General features: G+C 38.4%; 1 protein-coding gene across 2 annotated transcripts in view; it reads right to left on the reverse strand.

Moving 5' to 3' along the window:
• The window catches only part of MAP3K2 (mitogen-activated protein kinase kinase kinase 2), an 83,479-nt gene that overhangs the window by 41,053 nt on the left and 19,289 nt on the right, over positions 1-23,137 (reverse strand). For both annotated transcript variants that reach the window (XM_037523123.2, XM_037523125.2), the window contains exons 2-4: positions 6,540-6,608; positions 1,729-1,847; positions 768-808 (exon numbers count right to left, since the gene is read on the reverse strand). In XM_037523123.2, coding sequence (XP_037379020.1) covers positions 768-808; positions 1,729-1,847; positions 6,540-6,546 — 167 coding nt within the window. In that variant the 5' untranslated portion in view covers positions 6,547-6,608. The remainder of the gene's footprint in view (positions 1-767; positions 809-1,728; positions 1,848-6,539; positions 6,609-23,137) is intronic.

Consider the following 23,137-nt stretch of genomic DNA (forward strand, 5'->3'; position numbering starts at 1 on the left):
AGCTCCCCTCCCTCAATGTTACTAATTAAACCTATATCATATGACTGAGGTCTCTTGAAAATAATCAAAATCAAGAATAAGTCCACATACCTAAATTCTGTATAGTATCTAAAGGAGTGAGGGCCTCTCTCATGGTGCTAGGGGTTAAGTAGCAGCACTATGAAGCTATCTGCAGCCACTGCAGCACGAGTTCAATGCCCAGCCAGGGAGCTACCCACATGGTGCAGCAGACCTCTCCTGTCTATTCTGCTGCTACCCTCAGCAGTGTATGTCAGTCAGTCTGCCTGTTCTGATCCCCACTCTGTCTCTGGTGGATACTTTCACCCTCGCCCCCACACCTCTGGCCTTGTATGCCAGAAGTAGCATATGTAAGGTGGCCTTGTATGTACCCCAGGTCTTGTATGCATAAGTAAATAAATCTTTAATAAAAAAAAAAGGAGTGATACAACTGTGATAAGGAGAAATATACTGAATTTCAATTGAGTATATTAAAAATAAAAGGAAATGGTAACATTTAAAGATTGCATTATGTAATATTATTTCCTAATATTGCAAAGTGAAAGTATTAATCATTTCTAATATCTAGCCTAATTTTGACAGATTCTATCTTAAGTCTAAGTAGATGTTTCACATTACCAAAGACTACTCCATTCTCAATATAAAAGCCATGAACCTTCATTATATCTATAAAGAATCTCTAATGGTTTAAAACTAGGACACCCATTTGGTTATATCAACACACTGCAATGTACTGTTTCCTTCCTTACCGTTTTTCTCCTCTATGTTCAAATTTGACTCGGACATCATTCTGTAAAGAAATAATACATCATCACTTCAGAACTAAGATAAAATTTCTAAATCATTTTTCTCTTGGTTGTCTATTTAAAATAGAGCAGAGTGGGTATGAGGTTTCGTTTGCAGTGTCAACGCCAATCAATTTACAGTGTCTGCCAAAGAGCTGAATTGTTATTTATGTTGCTGAATCTGGGCCCAACTGGAAAGAGTACCGAGATCTATTAGTGAGGGCACTGTGGGTATGAGACATTGCTAACCCTGTTAGAAGGGAGTACAGAAAAATTTATTTACACTTGTCATGTTGGCCATGCCTAACAAATTTTATTTTTAAATATTAAACCAACTCTGATTTGTAAATATACAGAACAGATTGTTTTAAATAAAACAATCTGCCTAATTTTAAGAGCTTTAATGGATGAAGTTTCAGCTTGGGGAACAGCTACCACATTGAAGGAAACTGTCATTTTTGAAAAACACATACCCTTCTGGAAAAATATATAGCGAACAACAAAATGCTACATTTAAAAAAAGGGAAAGCAGGGCCTCCCCTGGTGGCACAGTGGTTGAGCGCTGGGCTGCGAAGCTGCCTGCAGCCTCTGCAGAGCCGGTTCAATCCCCGGCCACTGGTGAGGGCCCCACATGGCGCGCAGACCTCTTCTGCCGCACCCGCTGCTCCCCTCAGCAGTGTATGTCAGTCAGTCTGCCTGTTCTCTTCCCCACTCTGGCTCTGGTGAATTCTCTCACCATCCCCGCACTTCTGACTAAACCCAGTGCTTGTATAAATAAATAAATGAATCTTCAAAAAAATAAAAAATAAAAAAATAAAGAAGGGAAAGCAAAACAGTTTAAACAAATTCTCTGTAAGATCAGAATAGTCAAGGAAAATAATTCATAAAACAACTATATGTTAATGAAATATATTGAAACAAATACCTGTTTTTTGGGAGATAAAGATTTTGTTTTTCTGTTTTCCTGTAATGATAATGCAGGTCGACTGGCCTTATGAAGAACAGCCAAATCTTGCATGATTGAGTTCAAAGCTTGCTGATCATCTAGGTATTTAAAAATAATATATACAAAACTGTAATCTCAGTATGTATTTATCATAACACCAAACATAAGATTTATAATAAAACAGTGTGAAATGTGTTAAATTAAGGCAAAACTACATCTAGAATATTTTCAAATGCTTACACTTCTGCTATTTTTGTGAAATAAAATCTTATTTTTTTAAACTAAAGCAAGTAATATTAAAATTGCACAAGACTCAAGCACTGGCATCATACTAGGTATCCACACATGAGGATCATTCTTCTAATGATGTAACATCTTAGGATATGGGTCAAAACAGACTTATTAGAATAAATCCTTTTCTGTGACTCCTAAACAAAACATCTAAAATCTTAATTAAAACAAGTGGGGGAGGGAACTTTCTTTATATATTATCATTTAGCATTTATATTCAAAATACAGAATTCCTTTTAGACTTTTTTTATTTAAATACATATTTTTTACATCATTGTTCATTTTTGTACAATGTATACTTTCTCCTCTTAGGTAGATTTTTTCTCTTTCATCAGTACTTCAAGTTAGAAACAAAGAAAAGCTTAATCTCTGGATTATGGTCTGCTAATATTTGAAAGTGTTTTCTTGAACTTATTCACCATAAGAATCAGTACAACAAAAATATTTAATAGACTATTTAATGATCTTAGCAAGCACAATTTAAAAGGTAACAAAACAAGGAAAATCTATTCCTTAGGAAAGAGCTCTGGGCCCATAAAACTGAGTGAAAGGATCATGAACTATGAATTTTTAGTCTTTGAAATACAGAGATTTCTTTCTAAGACTAAGCATGGGCTTCCTCATATGCCTTTATATGCTTTCTGGGAAACTTCAAGGAACAACCTAGAGAATTTTCACTACTAAATCAATTCTACTAATGATAATCAACAACTGGTAAACAAAAGAATCAAGAAACCTCACAGCTTACATTTAAAATGTAACCATTCTAGGGGCCTCCAGTTCAACCCACATATGGTGCAGCAGACCTCTCCTGTCTTGCTCACTGCTCCATTTAGCAGTGTATTTCAGTAAATCCACCTGTTCTGCTCCCTGCTCTCTCTGGTGAGCCCTCTAATCCCCTATACCTCTGGCCTACATCCCAGCTCTCCTACGCAAAAAAATAAAATGCAACCATTTTATTGAGCAATAATTTGTTACAGAGTAGTTAATAACTAAAACATGTTTTACCTACTAAGGGGAAACCATTAAAAAGAATGTGGCAATTCAATGGCTTCATCAGTCTCAAAAACACAAACAGCAGACTCCTCTAATGTATTAACTTTTAATAATACTCAATATATTCTGTTTTACTGTGAAACTATTGCATATTAAAACTTAAAATTAATGGTCCAAGTCAGACTATGTTATTTATTGATTAAAAAAAAAAAAATCTTCCCTTAGGAGAAGAATAAGCTGCATATCATCTAAACTGAATCATCTAGGGCCTCCCCGGTGGCACAGCGGTTGAGCGCTGGGTTGCGAAGCTGCCTGCAGCCTCTGCAGCCCAGGTTCGATCCCCGGCTGCTCCCCTCCCGGCCACCGGAGGAGGGTCCCACATGGCGTGCAGACCTCTCCTGCCGCCCGCTGCTCCCCTCAGCAGTGTACTTCGGTTCTTCTGCCTGTTCTGCTCCCTGCTCTGGCTCTGGTGAATTCTCTCACCCTCTCGCACTTCTGACTGTACCCAGTGCTTGTATAAATAAATCTTTAAAAAAATTAAAATACAAAAAATAAACTGAATCATCTAAATTGAAATAAAATTATCTGATGTAAATTTTCTGAAAAAGATTAAGATCCTTAATTCTACATTGATGAGAAGGAAACTAATAATTAAATTTATCTTCTAATTATTTTCATTAAAAAAACCTTAAAACATGAAACTCCACTATTCAGTTCAGGGCAGCTTCCCTGTTCTGGCAATTAAACTTGGAACACTAAAACATGGGCTAAAGTTGAAGACTGGATGAAACTATCACTCTGTGTATTACCTCCCAGATTACAAAAATGAAAAAACAACTTTAAACACTCGAATTTACACATTTTCACATATTCAGTATCACAAAACCAAAGTAAATAAATGCCTGGGAAGGCTTTGGTAAGTCTCTTAACGTATTTACATATACTTATTTCCTTACTTAAAAATAAAGAGTACCATTTTTCATTGCAGATGTAAAAAAACTAAAGTGAATGATTTGAGTAACATTTACCTCCTAGGGAGATAACACAAAGGGAAACTTTTGACTTCCTTCTTTTTCTGGCTTGAAGAAGAATCATAGGATAGATGAAAACCCAGTAGGAAACTTACTTTAAGCAGCTGCCAAGAGGTAAGCTAACAAATCCACAAAACATCAAGCGAAGTGGTGAACATACGTAGTCACACTATAAGCACTGTTACAAAATTCTTAAACTGTTTTACTCTACGAATCCCCATAGCAGTCACAGGCAGATTGGACAGGTTATAAATGTCATAAGGATCATAAGATGACACAATAGGCAGAGACAAACCCCAGAGAGTCTGAAAGTCTAATAGTCACATAGAAGAAGTACGTTTCTGACACATGTTAAAAGGACTTGTATTTTAACATAAAACCTGAAATATTTGGTAAGCATTTTTTGGTAAAATTTTTTACTAAAAATGTTTACTTAGATATACTTGAACATGTATACAGCATTCTTAATCAAAAAATTCAATTATCTATCATTTACATTTTTAAAGATTTATTTTTATTTGTTTATACATTCAAGAACTGGGATGTAGGCCAGCGGTGTGGGGCATGAGAGGATTCACCAGAGACAGAGTGAGGGGCAGAACAGGCAGATGTACTGAAATACACTGCTGAGGGGAGCAGTGGGCAAGATAGGAGCAGTATGCTGTGCCATATGTGGGTTAGCTCCCTGGCTGGGAACAAACTCAGGCCACAGCAGTGATAGCTCCATAGTGCTGAGACTTAACCCCTACGCCACCAGGGAGGTTTTCTTGAGAATCTTTGTATATGCTATTAAGCAATGACTGTTCTTTGTTTTGTTGCTTACTATAGTGAAGTACCGTCTGACAGGGATGGTAATGAGGCTCAGATGGCAAGTGACAGAAATAAAACTGAAAAGTTGATAGGAGTTCAGTTAACGGATATCCAATTTGGAACTGGGGTTAAAACTGAACAGGGTGGAGAATTTGAACTACAAGAGGACACTGCACTATGGCTACAAAAGAGTGTGAAAGAGAAATTTTTAAAGTTGAATGTGACACTTCGGTTTATACACTTGCCACAAGTAGACACACATTGAAAATGTGCTAGATCTTTCACTACAGAACACGGATGGGGCCTCCCTGGTGGCACAAAGGGTTAAGACGCAACCTATGAAGCTATCCACAGCCACTGCAGCACGAGTTCGATCCCCGGCCAGGGAGCTACCCACATGGCGCAACAGACCTCTCCTGTCTTGCCCGCTACTCCCCTCAGCAATGTATTTCAGTCAGTCTTCCTGTTCTGTTCCCTACTCTGTCTCTGGTGAATCCTCTCACCACCACCCCCACACCTCTGGCCTGTACCCCAGTTCTTGTATGCATAATAAAATAAATCTTTAAAAAAAAAAAAGAACACAGACAAATTCAAATGCTTTGGCCTACAATGTCACATATATACATCTAAGAATATGTGTGAGGGGCAGGAGCAGCAGGACAAAGACAGACACTGGCAAGTACACATCAGGTAAGGCATCAGGAACATGGGGCCTCCCTGGCGGCCTAGAGGTTAAGTTTCAGAGCTATCACTGCTACAGCCTGAGTTTGATCCCTGGCCAGGAAGCAACCCACATGAAGCAGCAGACCTCTCCTGTCTCACCCACTGCTCCCCTCGGCAGTGTATTTCAGTGGATCCATCTGTTCTGCTCCCCACTCTGTCTCTGGTGAATCCTCCCACCCCCTGCACCTCTGGCATACACCCCAGTTCTGATATGCAAAAAAAATTTAAAAATCGCTTGGGGAAAAAAAAAATAAGATATCAGGAACAGTCTAAGTTTAAAAACAGCCACCTTTTCCCCATTTACGAAAGGGCAGGCCATTGATCCTTTCCTTTCTTTCTTAGTGTTTCCCTGTCCAGTGCTTGCCTTACAGTGGAATCCTAAACTCCAAGGAGAAAAGAAAAAGGAGATAAAGAAGAATACAAATGGCATGTAAACTGAATACCTACAACCCACTCCCATACCTCAGTCTCCCTTTCCATTAACATGGTATCATAGAACATTCACAAGAGTTGTAAAGCATACCCTCCTCAAGCATCGATGATTTCCGACTCGTGTAACAATTTACAATTATTTTTATGTTGCTATTTTCCTTAATCTATCTATATTATTACATTGTTGGGTAATTATAACAACTTATTCCTCAGCATCCATTCAACATTTAAAAGTCAGGTTTATCAAATAGTCTCACTGCTATTGGTCTCTAAGAAAAATCACAGCCCAGCTTAACAGTTATTCTGAATATCCCTACTATGTCTTGCACAAAACAATTATCCCCAAATTGTAACAAGTACAAAAGTGCTTTAACTAAAAATCCACTAATAAATATTACATAAATCTACTACATGTCTATCAAAAAGTTTACCATACACAGAGAAAATTTCTTCTTCCCCCATTTTATCCTTTAATTATAAATGAGAACACATTCAGTTTGAACTCACCCATCATGGTAACCAGCTCCACAATCTGAAAATTAAGGAAATGGTTCTCCCATCAGCATTCTTTAATGCCTTGGAAGGTAAAAAGATTAATGCATTAATTAAGGAGAGACAAAAGCAGCATCTACAAAAGAAAAAAGTCAGTATAAACAACACTAATGAGAAATATACAGTAATAATACTTACCACATCTTGCTAGGGAGAGGTTTTTTTTAGCTATTCAGTTAATGAGAATGAACTACAGAGAGGGAGAGATTTTGAGGGAATATGGACTAATGAAATAATAATTTGCAATGACAAATATAAATATAAGTGAAAAAAGTCATAATGTTTAGAAACAAAAGGAAGGATGTCAGCAAAGTTGTAAAGATCTACACAAATTTTCTCCCATAAAAGAAAAAATTGTCAGAATCAACTTTTCAGAACTCTGGAATTAACCAAAGGCTAAGCAGCAATCTGCTGCTTATTTCAGAATCTTGGTAAAAAAGAGAGCTTTGTGGTGTTCTGACCTCTGTTTCTATCTCCCCATACCCTCCCCCCAGCTCCAAAGTAGCAACATAAACCAACAGCCCACAAACACTGAAAATGAGCAGCCTAGCAGTCACTAGAGAGTAGAAAATGGAATTAAATGGCCTTCAATGTCCGATTCCCCAAACACTGTCATTACTTGACCTGTCTAGGGGTTTGCTGGCAAACCACTCTTGAAAGCTATCTTAACCTGACTCAAAGCATTTCCAGTGCAAGAGGCTGGGATATTTGTTGAGGCCAATCAGGGCCAATTGTTGCATATTTCAACTGGCTAAAGAAAGAGGGAACAGCTGGGGCAAACAACAGATTAAACAGTTTTTTTAAGGGCCTCCGTGATGGTGTAAGGGTTAAATCTCAGCACTATCACCGTGACAGCCTGAGTTTGATCCCTGGCCAAGGAGATAACCCACATACAGCACAGTAGACCTCTCCTGTCTCCCCCATTGCTCCCCTTAGCAGTGTATTTTAGTGGATCTGCCTGTTCTGCTGCCCACTGTGTCTCTCTGATGAATCCTCTCACCACCCCACCTCTGACCTGCACCCCAATTCTTCTACACAAAAATAGTTCTTTTTAAAAAGTTTTTTTTAAGATTTACTTACTTATTTATTTGTTTGTTTGTTTGTTTGTACAAGAACTGGGGTACAGGCCAGATTCACGGGAGGGTGAGAGAATTCACCAGAGACAGAGCGGGGAACACAACAGGCAGACTGACGAAATACACTGCTGAGGGGAGCAGCAGATGTGACAGGAGAGGTCTGCCGTGCCAGGTGGGACCCTCGCCGGCCGGCCGGGATCAAACCGGCACTACAGAGGCTGCGGACAGCTTCTTAGTGCGGCGCTAAACCACCTGCACCACCAGGGGAGGCCCAGTTTTTGTTTGTTTTTTTAGAAAAAGCTGATATCAATGGGCACCTTTGAAAAGCTCCAATAGATTTCTGGGAATCTAGAAGTCACACAAATGCCCAGTACTGCTGCATACTCAAGAAAGGCCTGAGAAGGCCCTTGGTTTTCATCTTTGCTTAATCCTGAGGCTCTGTGTAAGCAATAAGTGGAAATTATGGCAGAGAAGTAAACGTCAGGGAGAATGTTAAAGACCAGTCTCACCATAAACAAAGAGAACCTCTCAAAAAAAACTAGGATACTTATTGGTTATAGACATTAAAAGAAATCCCTGTGAATCATTACAGACTTGAAAAAATTCTCAAAAGTCTCTAAACAAGTAAATAAAAACAACAACAAAAAAATAACAGGGAGGGAGAAGAATCTGATTTCCAGAGGTAGAATACTATATAATACTTAAAATGTCCAGTTTTCAAGAAACTATTATGAGACATACAAAGACAATATGATTCACACACCAGAAAAAATGCAAACAGAAACTAGGAAACCCAAATGTTAAACTAAGTAGACAAAGACACTAAATTAGCTATTTTAAATACATTCAAACAGTAAAGATGACTAAAGAAGAATGCATATGAAACATGTCTCATCATACAGAGTACCAACAAAGAAAAAAAACTTATGAACTGGAAACAGAGACATTTTGGAGTTGGAAAGTAAATTAACAAAAGTCATATAGTATACCAACAAATGCACAAAGAGAGTCCCAGAAGAGGAGAAAAAGAGAAAGACTATTTCAAGAAATAATGCAAAAAACTTCCCACATTTTGTGGCAAACAAACCTGCATACCTAAGTTCTACAAACTTTAAGGAAGATAAAATCAAAGTGACCCACACCTAGAGGTATCATAGTCAAACTACTGAAAGACAAAAAAATCTTGAAAGCCACAAAAGAGAAAAAATGTATCACATCACAGGATGTTCAACTAATTTTTCCTTATTAACTTAGGACACCAGGAAACAACAGGATGACATATTCAAAGTGCTAAAAGAGACTGTCCACCAAGACTCCTATCCAGCAAGACCATCTTACAAAACTGAAGGAAAAAACTAAGATATTCCCACTTAAACAAACAAATACTTCAATAAAACCAGACTTGCCTTATAAGAAATACTAAAGAAGGGACTCCCTGGTGGTGCAAGGGGTTAAGCACTGCACTATGAAGAAATCTGCAGCCTCTGCAGCACCAGTTCAATCCCTTGCCGGCCAGGGAACATCCCACATGGCGCAGCAGACCTCTCCTGACTTGCCTGCTGCTCCCCTCAGCAGTGTACTTCTGTCAATTTGCCTGTTCTGTTCCCCACTCTGTCTCTGGTGAATCCTCTCACTCCCCGTATCTCTGGCCTGTATGTACCCCAGCTCTTGTATGCATAAATAAATCAATCTTTAAAAAAAAAAAAAAAAGAGGGCCTCTGGTGCAGTCTGCAGCGCCGGTTCGATCCCCGGCCACTGGCGAGGGTCCCACATGGCACGCAGACCTCTCCTGCCGCCCGCTGCTCCCCTGGGCAGTGTACTTCGTTACTCTGCTCTGGCTCTGGTGAATTCTCTCACCCTCCCGTGCCTCTGATTGTACCCAGTGCTTGTGTAAATAAATGGATAAATCTTTAAAAAAAAAAGAAAGAAATACTAAAGGAGTCCTTCAGGCTGAAATGAAAGAACACTAGACAGTAAATCCAATCCAGATGAATAGTAAATAGTACCAGTAATGGTAATTATGTAAATAAAAATAAAAGACAGCTTAAATTTATTTTTTGCTCCAAACTATTTATTTCTCCTATCTGACTGTGGCAGATAGGCGATGTCCTATCTACCCAGAGACGTCCATGTCTCAAGTTCTATAACTCTTGCACATAAATTACCTTATACGGCAAGAAGGATTTTGCAGATAAGATAAATTAAGAAATGTAAAACGGGAAGATATTCCTGGATTATTTGGTTGGGCCCAGCATAACCACAGGGGTCCTTATAAATCAAACAAAAAAAAAAAAAGTGAGAGTGATACAGCAAAAGAACTGCTTAAGTGGCCATGAGGCAATGAATGCAGGAAGCTGCAAAGAAATAGAAAAAGGCAAGAAAACAGGGTCTCCCCAGGGGCGCAGCGATTGAGCGCTGGGCTGCGAAGCTGCCCCCAGTTTCTGCAGCACTGGTTCGATCCCAGGCCGCTGGGCGAGGGTCCCACATGGCGCACAGGCCTCTCCTGCAGCCGGCTGCTCCCCTCAGCAGTGTATTTCTGTTCTGCTCCCCGCTCTGGCTCTGGTGAATTCTCTCACCCTCCCATGCTTCTGACTGTAGCCAGTGCTTGTATGAATAAATAAACAAACAAACAGACTGTCCCCGTTAAATGTGGAGACCTGGATTTGAGCCCATTAAAACTCATTTCAGACTATTGACTTCAAAAACTTAAAGATAATAAACTTATATGGTTTAAAGCCACCAAGTATGTGGTAATCTCTTAAGAGTAGCTTGTGGGGAGTATTCAAGACAACCCCCAGTTTCAGTGACTTGCTAGAGGACTCAGTGGATTCAGCAATACAGTCTTATTGACAACTATGATTTATTAGAGTGAAAGAACACAAAGCAAGATCAGCAAAAGGAAAAGGCAGAAGGGGAAAAGTCCTAGGGAGTCCAGGATGAGTTCATTTTTTTAGTAGTCACTGAGGACACACATTCTTCAAGACACCCCCTCCCATCTCTCCCCAGCAATGGGTTCGGACACTACATATGAAATATCACCAAACAGGGCCTCCCCTGGTGGCGCAGCGGTTGAGCGCTGGGCTACGAAGCTGCCCACAGCCTCTGCAGCGCTTGCTTGATCCCCGGCCACCAGCGAGGGTCCCACATGGCGCGCAGACCTCTCCTGCTGCCCGCTGCTCCCCTCAGCAGTGTATTTCTTCAGTCTGCCTGTTCTGCTCCCCACTCTGGCTCTGGTGAATTCTCTCACCCTCCCGTGCTTCTGACTGTACCCAGTGCTTGTATAAATAAATAAATAAATCTTTAAAAAATAAATAAATAAGTAAACATCACCAAACAGCAAAGCTCATTAGAGTGGCTCAGCATGCAGGTTTTACTGGGGGCTGATCATATAGGCATCCTCTACTAAGTATATAACAAAATTTCAGCCTCCCAGCGGAAAAAAGCAGGTGTTCAGTATAACCTGTATTGTTTATATAAGCAGCTTAGGCACAGTGAACCATTCTTACTAGTTACTCAGGTGGGAACCTTCCTGAAAATCAAATTCTCAGAGGCCAGTCTAAAGTACACTTCATAAACAGTTCATTCTAAAAATAAACAGTGAGGCCTGCTAGGTTAATTTTCTTCTACATAAACAGCAACAGAAAACTAATACACAGGCTTAAAGAAAAACTACAAAATAATCATAAATGTGAAGCTGGGGATACAATATATAATGACACAGTATTCATAACAACAATAGCACAAAGGGCGGAGGGGATGGAGTTCATAAAACTGTTGGTAAACTGCCTCAATTGAGTTGGTATTAACGTGTTTAAGTTGAGAGGCTAATTTTAACCCCCAGGTCAACCACAAAAAATGAATTTTAAAAAACAACAGAAGAAACGAGAATTACAGTAGCATGCTAGAAAATGTCTACTTAGCACAAAAGGCAGCAGTAAATGAACTCAGAATAAAAGACAAAACACACTTCAAGCAAACAGAAAATGGCAGGTATCATTCAATGTTATGTGTGATTACATGATAAATATGTGGCATGAACTTATAAGGCAGACACTAATAGACTAAATTAAAAACATGATCCAACTAAACACAGTCTACAAAAGACATATTTTAGATTTTAAAAAAATAGGTTAACATAAAAGTATAAAAAAATACCCTGCAGACAATAGCCAAAAAAGATGTGCAATTGTCTATGCTAATCACGGACAAAATCGAATATAGTACAAAACTGTTACTGCAACCAGTGGCTGAAGCCAAGGGCTGTGCAGGTGGTGCACCCTGGAGGGGGTAGCTGGTAGGGATGATTAGCTCCAGGGAAAATGCTAAAAAGTATCAAATTTTGGGGTGGAGCCACTGATAAGAAATATAAGGGAGTGCAGAAAAAGCCTGCTTGGGATTCAGGGTTTGAAGATTCAGCGTTTTAGGGGGTCAGTAGATTTCAGCCCCCACCATGCCCATCTTCCAGAAGGCTTCTGTGGGCCTCTGAATGTAGAGAGATCTTCAGCAGCCAACCTCAGAGAGGAAAAGTTCTGAGGCTTTGCAAGTAGCCAAGCCACTAAAACTGGTCCGGTTTTGCTGCTGTTGCAGCCTGACAGAGAAGGCAAAGACCCAGAGCAGGTAGGTGCCTTGCTGAGATGCCCGAGTGTGGCCTTTTGCAGCTGCTGTTTTGAGTGTCGCTTGTCCGGTGCTGTGCTGGGGCATCTTAGCAGCTCTGGGAGCATCTCCTGTTGTGTCTTCCGCTGTTTTCGTAAGCTGGAGCCTGGCCTATCATCTGCCTGCGTGTGCTCCAGGAAGATGCCATATAGGGCACACGGCCTATTGTTCGGGGAAGGAGCTCTGTGTCCTCAGTGGCAGGAAGACACCATCTCAGCTGCTTTTTGTTTAGAACTTGAAAACACTGGACACTGCTTCGGGTGAGGTAAATTGCCATTTTGGCCTCCATAACTGTTTTTCCCTGGTTTGTTAAATAAACCCCATTCTTGTTCTCTGAGCCTGGTAGTCTTACAATCATGTGTGCAGGTGGAGAACTCAAGACAGTGACTAATAAATTTGGGCAGTGTCCCTGGCTAGTTTTAGTGGCCCTTGCTGCCCTAGACACAAAGGACATTTACAACAAAAATATGAACAACTCATCAATAAGATGTAATTATAAACACTCTCAAAATACCTTAAGAAAAAAAATTTATAGAATTAAAAGGAGAAAGACAATGCCAAAATAATAGATTTCAGTGTCCCATTTTCAGAATGAATAAAAAAAGTAGATAGAAAATCAAACTGTAAACTGTAGACTCAAACAATATAAAACTGCTAAACTTAACAGGCATCTACAGAACACTTAACTTCCAAAGAGCAGCATACACATTCTTCTCAAATGCATGGAGAACATGTCCCAGAACAGACTCTATTTTAGGCAACAAAACTAATCTCAGTAAATATAAATGGATGAAATTATACAAAGTATGTTCCCTGACAGCAATTCAATGAAATTAGAAATGAATTACAAAAGGAAATTTCACAAGTATATTAAGGAACATATCCCTAAAGAACCATCAGGTTAAAAAAGAAGTCACAAAGGAACCTAGGAAATAACTTTGAGAAAAATAAAAATGAAAACAAAACATACTGAAACTTATTAGATGCTTCTAAAATACAACCAACCTTGAGAGAAATTTATAATTATAAATGTTTAAAGCTCTCAAACCAATAACCTAACCTTCTACCTTCAGACACTGGAGAAAGAAAAACACTTTTAACAAGTAGAAGAAAGGAAACAAGAAGAAAGTGGAAATCAACTAGAAAATAAGAATAAAGAAATTTTTTAAATCAATGAAACAAAAACTGGTTCTATGAAAAGACCAATTCTGTTATATGCTGACCCAGCAATTCCACTCCTAGGGATCTACCCAAAGGACAAAAACATTGATTCAAAAGAACACCTGTGGAAAACTACAGGCCAATCTCCCTAATGAACACTGATGCAAAAATCCTCAATAAAATTTTAGCTATCAGAATCCAACAATGTATCCATAAGATAATTCACCACGACCAAGTAGGATTCATTCCAGGGACACAAGGATGGTTTAACATCCGAAAATCAATCAACGTTATCCAACACATCAACAAAAAGAAATATAAAAACCATATGATAATATCAATAGATGCTGAGAAAGCTTTCGACAAAGTGCAACACCCATTCATGATAAAAGCCCTTGAAATTCTTGGGATACAAGGAACATACCTCAACATCATAAAGGCCATCTATGACAAGCCAACAGCCAGTATCATTCTCAATGGTGAAAAGCTGAAAGCAATTCCATTAAGATCTGGAACAAGACAAGGATGCCCACTCTCACCACTGCTTTTCAATATAATACTGGAAGTCCTAGCCAGAGCAATAAGACAAGAGAAAGACATCCAAGGAATCCAAATAGGAAAAGAAGAAGTCAAACTATCACTATTTGCAGATGATATGATATTATACATAGAGAACCCCAAAAACTCCACAGAAAAACTAATTCAACTCATCAGTCAGTTCAGTAAAGTGGCAGGATACAAAATCAACACACACAAGTCAGTAGCCTTCCTATACACAAACAATAAATCTGAAGAAGAAGAAATCAAAAAAACCATCCCTTTTGTTATTGAAACAAAAAAAATCAAATATTTGGGAATAAATCTAACAAAAGAGGTAAAAGACCTAAACAAAGAAAACTATAAAACACTGTTAAAAGAAATAGAAGAAGACACAAAGAAATGGAAAGACATCCCCTGCTCATGGATTGGAAGAATAAACATTATTAAAATGGCCATCCTTCCAAAAGCAATATACAGATTCAATGCTATTCCAATCAAAATTTCAATGTCATTCTTCAAAGAAATAGAACAATTATTGATGAAATTCATATGGAATCACAAAAAACCCCGAATAGCCAAAGCTCTCCTGAAAAAAAAAGAAGGGAATGGAGGCATCACACTCCCAGACTTCAAACTATACTACAAAGCCATAATCATCAAAACTGCATGGTATTGGAACAAGAACAGACATACAGACCAATGGAATCGAATAGAAAATCCAGAAATAAACCCACAGATTTATGGTCAACTAATCTTTGACAAAGGAGCAAAGACTATGCATTGGAGCAAAGAAAGTTTGTTCAATAAATGGTGCTGGGAAAACTGGGTCACTACATGCAAAAGAATGAAGCTTGACCACTACCTCACACCATACACAAAAATCAACTCAAAATGGATTAAAGAACTAGACATAAGACCTGAAACCATAAAATATATAGAAGGAAATATAGGCGAAACACTACGTGATTTGCACATCAAAGACATCTTTACAGACACATTACCCAAAGCAGTGATAGTGAAGGCAAAGATCAGCAGCTGGGACTACATCAAATTAAAGAGCTTCTGCACAGCAAAAGAGACAATAACAAAAACAAAGAGAAACCCCACCAACTGGGAGAACATTTTTGCACCCAACACTAATGATAAAGGACTGATCACAAAAATCTGCAATGAGCTGACGAGACTCAACAACAACAAAGAAAATAATCCAGTCAAAAAATGGGCAGAAGAGCTAAAAAGAAACTTCTCTGAAGAGGAAATGCAAATGGCCAACAGGCATATGAAAAAATGTTCAACATCACTTGTCATCAGGGAAATGCAAATCAAAACTACCATGAGATGCCATCTCACACCAGTGAGAATGGCACATATTAAAAAAACTAGCAACAACAAATGTTGGCGAGGGTGTGGAGAAAAAGGAACTCTTCTGCACTGTTGGTGGGAGTGCAAACTGGTCCAACCACTATGGAAAGCTGTGTGGAGATTTCTGGACCTACTAAACATAGAACTTCCATATGATCCAGCAATTCCACTCCTAGGTATTTACCCAAAAGACACAGAAACATCAATTCCAAAGAACACCTGCACCCCTATGTTTACAGCAGCACTGTTTACAATAGCTAAGCTTTGGAAACAACCCAAATGCCCAAAAATAGATGACTGGATCAAGAAGATGTGGTACATCTATACCATGGAATATTACTCAGCATTCAAAAAAGATAAACACATGCAATTTGCAGCAACATGGATGGCGCTGGAAGGGATCATGCTCAGCGAAATAACCCAAAAAGAAAAAGAAAAATACCGGATGGTCTCACTCATAACAGGAATCTAGAAAACTTAAATAAGGGACCAGGAAAATGAATAACTATAAGAAAGTGAAAATCAAAATCAACAAAAAACTATGAACCAGAGACACTTTTAGGGGGCGGGAGGGGAGGGATTGGGGTCAGAATGGGGGGGCTGCAATTGTATGGGGAATATAACAATAAAATTTATTATTTAAAAAAAAAAAAAGAACACCTGTACCCCTATGTTTATTGCAGCACTATTTACAATAGGTAAGCTATAGAAGCAAGCCAAATGCCGAAAATAGATGACTGGATCAGGAAGTGGTACATATACACAATGGAATATTACTCAGCAATCGAAAAAAGATAAACTCATGCCATTCGCAGCAACATGGATGGAACTAGAAGGAATTATGCTCAGTGAAATAAGCCAGACAAATAAAGGATAGTTTCACTTATAGCAGGGATATAGGGGAACCAAATAAGGCAGCCATAAAAAAAAAAAAACAGTACAAAACACAACACAGAAAAATCAGACAATTATAAATGAGAGCCATCCTGTGGGGGAGGAGGAGGGAGAGGGATCAGACGGAGGGAGGGAGGAGCACAGGGGACTGAGGTGATGGTGCACAGGTGCCTTGGGGGTAGGAAACTCTATGGGGACTACACCTGAGGGGATGGGAAGAAGCAAATATTGTTTAAAAATGAACAATGATGTAAAAAAATAAAAAAATTAATAAAAAAATTCTGTTACATGCAAAGAATTTTGATACATGCTAGGTACAGAAATGACAAGATTTTAGCCATACTAACCAAGGGGGAAAAAAGAAGGAATATAGAAATAACTAAATTCAGGAATTAAAGAAGCATTACTAGCAATCTTATAAAAATGAAAAAGAAAAACATGAAAACGTCTATATGAACAAATCGGGTGACCTAGATGAAACAAATTATTAGAAAGAAATTACTAAGTCAACTAAAACGAAATAAAAAATCTAAACAACCTGCAAGTAAAGAGACTGAATGAGAAATGAAAAATTTTCCACAAACAAAAGTCCTGGCCAGATGGCTTCACATACTTAAGGTGGAATTACCAAGGAAACTTCATGATGCCCTTGTGAATACTAATTTTAAAAAAATCCTCAACAAAACTAATTAGCAAAACTAATCCACAACGTGAAAGGGGGTATTATACACTATGAACATACAGGGCATATGCCACAAAAGCAAAGTAGGTTGAGCACACAAAAATCAAAAAATGTTATATTGGTAGAATGAGGGACAAAAACCTTATGATCATCTCGACACAGAAAATGCATGTGCCAAAATCCAGGTGCCTTTAATACTCAAAAGACTAGGAATATAGGGGAACTTCCTCAAGCTGATGAAGGCTATCCATGAAAAACCCACAGCTAATCATTACCCTTAAGGGTTTAAACTGAATGCATACCCCATAAGATCAGGATCAAAACAAAGATGGATCTCCACTTTACTATTTAATATTTACTTGAGGTTCTAATAAGAAGATAACGCAATAAAATTATTCCTATTGCAGGTAACAATACTATACATGGAAAACCTTAGAAATTCACAAAAACACTATCAGAGCTAGTGAATGAGTTCAGCACAGCTGCAGGATACAAGATCAACACTCAAAAGTCAGTTGTATTTCTATACACTATCAATGAACAATATGGAAATGAAATTAAGAAACAAACTCCATTTATAATAGTATCAAAGGAATAAAACTACACAGGAACATATTTAACAAAAAATTACTAGTCTTAAACAAAGAAAACTACAAAACACTGTTAAAAGAAATAAAAGATGATACAAAGAAATGGAAAGACATCCCCTGCTCATGGATTGGAAGAATTAACATTAAGAAAACGGCCATCCTACCAAAAGCAATCCACAGATTCAATGCTATTCCAATAAAACTTTCAATGTCATTCTTCAAAGAAATAGAACAAATATTGATGAAATTCATATGGAGCCACCAAAACCCCCAAATAGCCAAAACCCTCCTGAAAAAAAAAAAGAAGGGAACGGAGGCATCACACTCCCAGATTTCAAACTAGACTACAAAACCATAATCATCAAAACTGCATGGTATTGGAACCAGAACAGACACATGGACCAATGGAACCAAATAGAAAATCCAGAAGTAAACCCACAGATTTAATCTTTGACAAAGGAGCAAAGAATATGCACTGGAGCAAAGAAAGTTTCTTCAATAAATGGTGCTGGGAAAACTACATGCAAAAGAATGAAACTTGACTACTACTTCACACCATGCACAAAAACCAACTCAAAATGTATTAAAGAGGGCCTTCCCTAGTGGCACAGTGGTTGAGCACTGCGCTGCGAAGCTGCCCGCAACCTCTGCTGCGCCAGTTCAATCCCCGGCCGCTGGCAAGGGTCCCACATGGCGTGACAGACTTCTCCTGCCACACCCGCTGCTCCCCTCAGCAGTGTATTTCAGACAGTGTGCCTGTTCTGTTCCCCACTCTGGCTCTGGTGAATTCTCTCACCCTCCTGTGCTTCTGACTGTACTCAGTGCTTATATAAATAAATAAATAAATAAATAAATAAATAAATAAATAAATAAATAAATAAATCTGAAAAAAGAAGAATATTATTAAAAAAATGGATTAAACTAGACACAAAACCAGAAACCACAAAATATATAGAAGGAAATATAGGTGAAACACTACATGACATGCACCTCAAAGACATCTTTACAGACACATCACCCAAAGCAGTGATAGTGAAGGCAAAGATAAACAGCTGGGACTACATCAAATTAAAGAGCTTCTGCATAGCAAGAGAAACAATAACCAAAACAAAGAGAAACCCTACTGACTGGGAGAAAAATTTTGCACACAACACTAACGATAAAGGACTGATCACAAAAATCTACAAAGAGCTGATGAGACTCAACAAAAACAAAGAAAATAATCCAGTCAATAAATGGGCAGAAGAGCTAAAAAGAAACTTCTCTGAAGAGGAAATACAAATGGCCAACAGGCATATGAAAAAATGTTCAACATCACTTGTAATCAGGGAAATGCAAATCAAACCTACAATGAGATACCACCTCACACCAGTGAGGATGGCACATATTAAAAAAACTAGCAACAACAAATGTTGGCGAGGATGTGGAGAGAAAGGAACTCTCCTGCACTGCTGGTGGGAGTGCAAACTGGTCCAACCACTATGGAGAGCTGTGTGGAGATTCCTCAACCTACTGAAGATAGAGCTCCCATATGATCCAGCAATTCCACTCCTAGGTATTTACCCAAAGGACACAGAAACATTAATTCCAAAGAGCACCTGCACCCCTATGTTTATAGCAGCACAATTTATAATAGCTAAGCTTTGGAAACAACCCAAATGCCCAAAAATAGATGACTGGATCAAGAAGATGTGGTACATATACATAATGGAATACTACTCAGCATTCAAAAAAGATAAGCACATGCAATTTGCAGCAACATGGATGGAGCTGGAAGGGATCACGCTCAGCGAAATAAGCCAGAAAGAAAAAGAAAAATACCGGATGGTCTCACTCATAACAGTAATCTAGAAAACCTAAATAAGGGACCAGGAAAAAGACTAACTATAATAAAGAAAAAAATCAAAATCAACAAACAACTATGAACCAGAGACACACTTTGTGGGGGGCGGAGAAAGGAGTGATTGAGGTCAAAATCAGGGGGTTGCAATTGTATGGGGAATATAAAAATTTTAAGAAAAAACAAGCAACAAATGGAAAAATAATTTGGACTTAATCAAAATTAAATATTTTTGTGCCTTAAAGGAGACTATGAAAATAGTGAACACACAAGCCACAGGATGGGAGAAACATTTCCAAATCATATGTCTGATAACTGTCCAGTATGTACAAAGAACTATTACAACTCAAATAAAACAAGTATTCCAACTACAGAACAGGTAAATGGAGACATTTCTTCACAAGTGACCAATAAGCACTTGAGAAAATACTTGGTAGCATCAGTCATCAGGGAAATGCAAATAAAAACCCCAATGACACACCACTTCATACGAACTAGGTTAGCCATAATAAAAAAGAAAGACAATGGCAAGTATCGAGGAAGTGGAGAAACTTAAACCATATGAGTCATTCATTTCCACTCCTAGGAATATACCCAAGAGAATTGAAAATATAAAACCAGACAAAAACTTGTATACTAACATTCAATGCAGCATTATTTATAAAAACCAAGGAGTAAAAATTCAAATGTCCATCAATTAATGAATAAACAACTAGTAATATATATCTACACAACAGATTATTCTTCAGTCATTAAAAAGAATGAAGGTAATGATACATGTCCCAACACGGACACTGAAAATACCATGCTAAGTGAAGTGTCAGACACAAAAGGTCACATGTTATATGGCTGCATTTAGATGAAATGTTCAGAACTGGCAAGTTTTTAGAGACAGAAAGGAGATTAGTGGTTTCCTAGAGTTGGAATATGGGAAATAGGAATGACAAAAAACAAGTACACAAAGTATGCTTTGGGGTACTGCAATGTTCTGGGATAGTGGTAATGTCTGCACAATTTTGTAAATATTAAAAACTGAATTGTATACTTTTTAAAAGACTAATTTCGTATGAATTACAGAGAGAAAGACAAGGAGGGAGGAAACAAGAGAAGGAAGTGATAGTAGAAATATATTTTATTATAATTAAGCATCCTCCATAAGTAGATCATGAAGTCACTAAGTTCAAACACATTTTATTAATCTTTTTCTTCACCGACAAATGACAATCAAAACTAGTATTCAATCTAAATTTATTAACCTGTTCTAACAAGATACTAACTTTCAGGTTTATAAGAAGCTAATAATGATAAGATTCATTTCATTTTATTAATATGAACAGATTACAAGTTAAGAGATCTATGAAAGTGCTCCACGAGAAATCAGTAGTAAATGGAAAACATCTCATGACATTTCTACCTATAAAAATTCAATGTACAGCAAAGATTTCCAACATACTATGTATCATGTAAGAAAAATTTTTTAAATTTTTTGATTAAATGTGGTTTTATTTCCTGAATGTATCCTTTGTCTACATTCTCATTCCAAGATCTAACCAAAACACTTAAAGCAGTCCATTCCTGAAATTCAGTAATTCAAACTTTCTAAACAATGAACTCACCAAAACATAAGCTAAAAATTAGAATAATATAGCAAAATGTCATTAACACTCCATTATCTTTTGAAGTTTTCAAAAGAAAAAATTTACACTAACCAATAACTCATGATCTGTAACATTTAATCTCATATGCATAAATCTTTAAAAAAATCATTCAGGGCCTCCCCGGTGGCGCAGCGGTTGAGCGCTGGGTTGCGAAGCTCCCCGCGACCTCCACGGCGCTGGTTCAATCCCCGGCTGCTCCCCGGCCACCGGAGGAGGGTCCCACGTGGCGCGCAGACCTCTCCTGCCGCCCGCTGCTCCCCTCAGCAGTGTGCTTCGGTCCTTCTGCCTGCTCTGCTCCCCGCTCTGGCTCTGGTGAATTCTCTCACCCTCCCGTGCTTCTGACTGTACCCAGTGCATGTATAAACAAACACACAAATAAATAAATAAATAAAATACGTGCCTCTTTTAAAAAAAAAAAAAAAAATCATTCAAACTTAGATTAAGAAAAAGCCTCTACAGCATAACTGAGGTTTCAGAGCCTCAATTATAAGCATTCGTTTCAATTTCAGCATATTGAAAACTTATTAGAGGGCATGGTAGATAGCTTCTGGAATGGCACCAAATGATCCCCTATCCCGGTATTCATGGTCTGTCTTATTTCTAAAGAAAAGAATATGGAGGGAGGAGGAGGGGAGAACATCTCATTTCTGAGATTAGGTTACAACACTGACTTCTACCTAGCACGCATGCGCTCACGAGCGCGCGCGCTCTCTCTCTCTCTCTCTCTCTCTCTCTCATTGATACTCTCAAGAAAGCAGGACAGAATGGGGTAAAGTGCCCATGGAAAAGCTCACACAGCAAAGAATGGGCCTCTCAGTCAACACCCAGTAGGAATGTAAGGCCTGCCAATAGCAAATGAATAAACTAGGAAACAAGTCATCCCCTAGTTGAGCCTTAAAAAAAAAAAAAAAAAACCTGGCCAACAACTTCACTGCAATTTCATAAAAATAGTGACCCAAAGGTACCCAGGTAAGCTTTAAGAAAATAAACTGTGAGAAAATAAAGTTTTAAAACCCTGTGTTTTAGGAAACTTGTTACATAGCAGTAGACAATCTGTACAGAGGGCAACAAATTAACTTTTCATTTATCTATAAACTTTGATTGTTTCCAGACAAAATTAAAGTATGGACTAATTTAGTCAGTCTACTACTACGTAACAAATTTCCTAAAACACAGGGTTTTAAAAGTTCATTTTCTCACAGTTTATTTTCTTACAGACTAAAAAGAGATGTATAGGGCCTCCCTGGTGGCGCAATGGGTTAAGCACTGCACTGTGAAGCAATCTGAAGCCTAGGCAGCACGAGTTCGATCCTCAGCCAGGGAGAAGCACAGAGACCACTCCTGTCTCGCTTGCTGCTCCCCTCAGCAGTGTGTTTCAGTCAGTCTGCCTGTTCTGTTCCCCACTCACTCTCTCTCTCTGGTGAATCCTCTCACCACCACCCCCTTGCAACTCTAGCCTGTATCCCAGTTCTTGTATGCATAAATAAATCTTTAAAAAAGAGAGAGAGAGAGAAATGTATATTATAAAGTGATGTAATTCTAACAATACAAATGTCCTTCTGCCAATATGCTGCTCAATACATACACACACAGATTATTAAAGCATCATAAAACAGAGAGGACATATATCTTTCCCATGAAACCAAATGAATTCATTGCGGCACTATTTATAAGAGCCAAAAACTTGAACCAACTCAAATGTCCATCAACCAAGAAACTGATAAGAAAAAATGTGGTATAGATATATGGTGGGTTACAAGGCAATATAAATGAGATACTGAGCAGTGTGATCGATTATGACGTTCCAAACCCTCATTCCTCACACAATCATTTAAAAATAACTAGAGGCTAACAGAAATAATTTCAATTTTATAGAATCTCTGGAAAATAGTCAAATAACCACAAAATCAATGGAATATGCAACAAGTAAAAGCTTCATTCAAAATAGTAAGAAAGGGGCCTCTCAGTGGCACAGGGGTTAAGGACACAGAGCTATCACGCTATCACCAGCCACTGAAGCACAACTTCGATCCCCCAGCTGGCCAGAGCAACCCACAGGGCGCAGCAGACCTCTCCTGTCTCGCCCGCAGTAGATCT

Source organism: Talpa occidentalis, unplaced genomic scaffold (genome assembly GCF_014898055.3).
Source record: "Talpa occidentalis isolate TD23 unplaced genomic scaffold, MPIMG_talOcc4v2.1 talOcc4.3, whole genome shotgun sequence".
Classification (NCBI taxonomy): domain Eukaryota; kingdom Metazoa; phylum Chordata; class Mammalia; order Eulipotyphla; family Talpidae; genus Talpa; species Talpa occidentalis.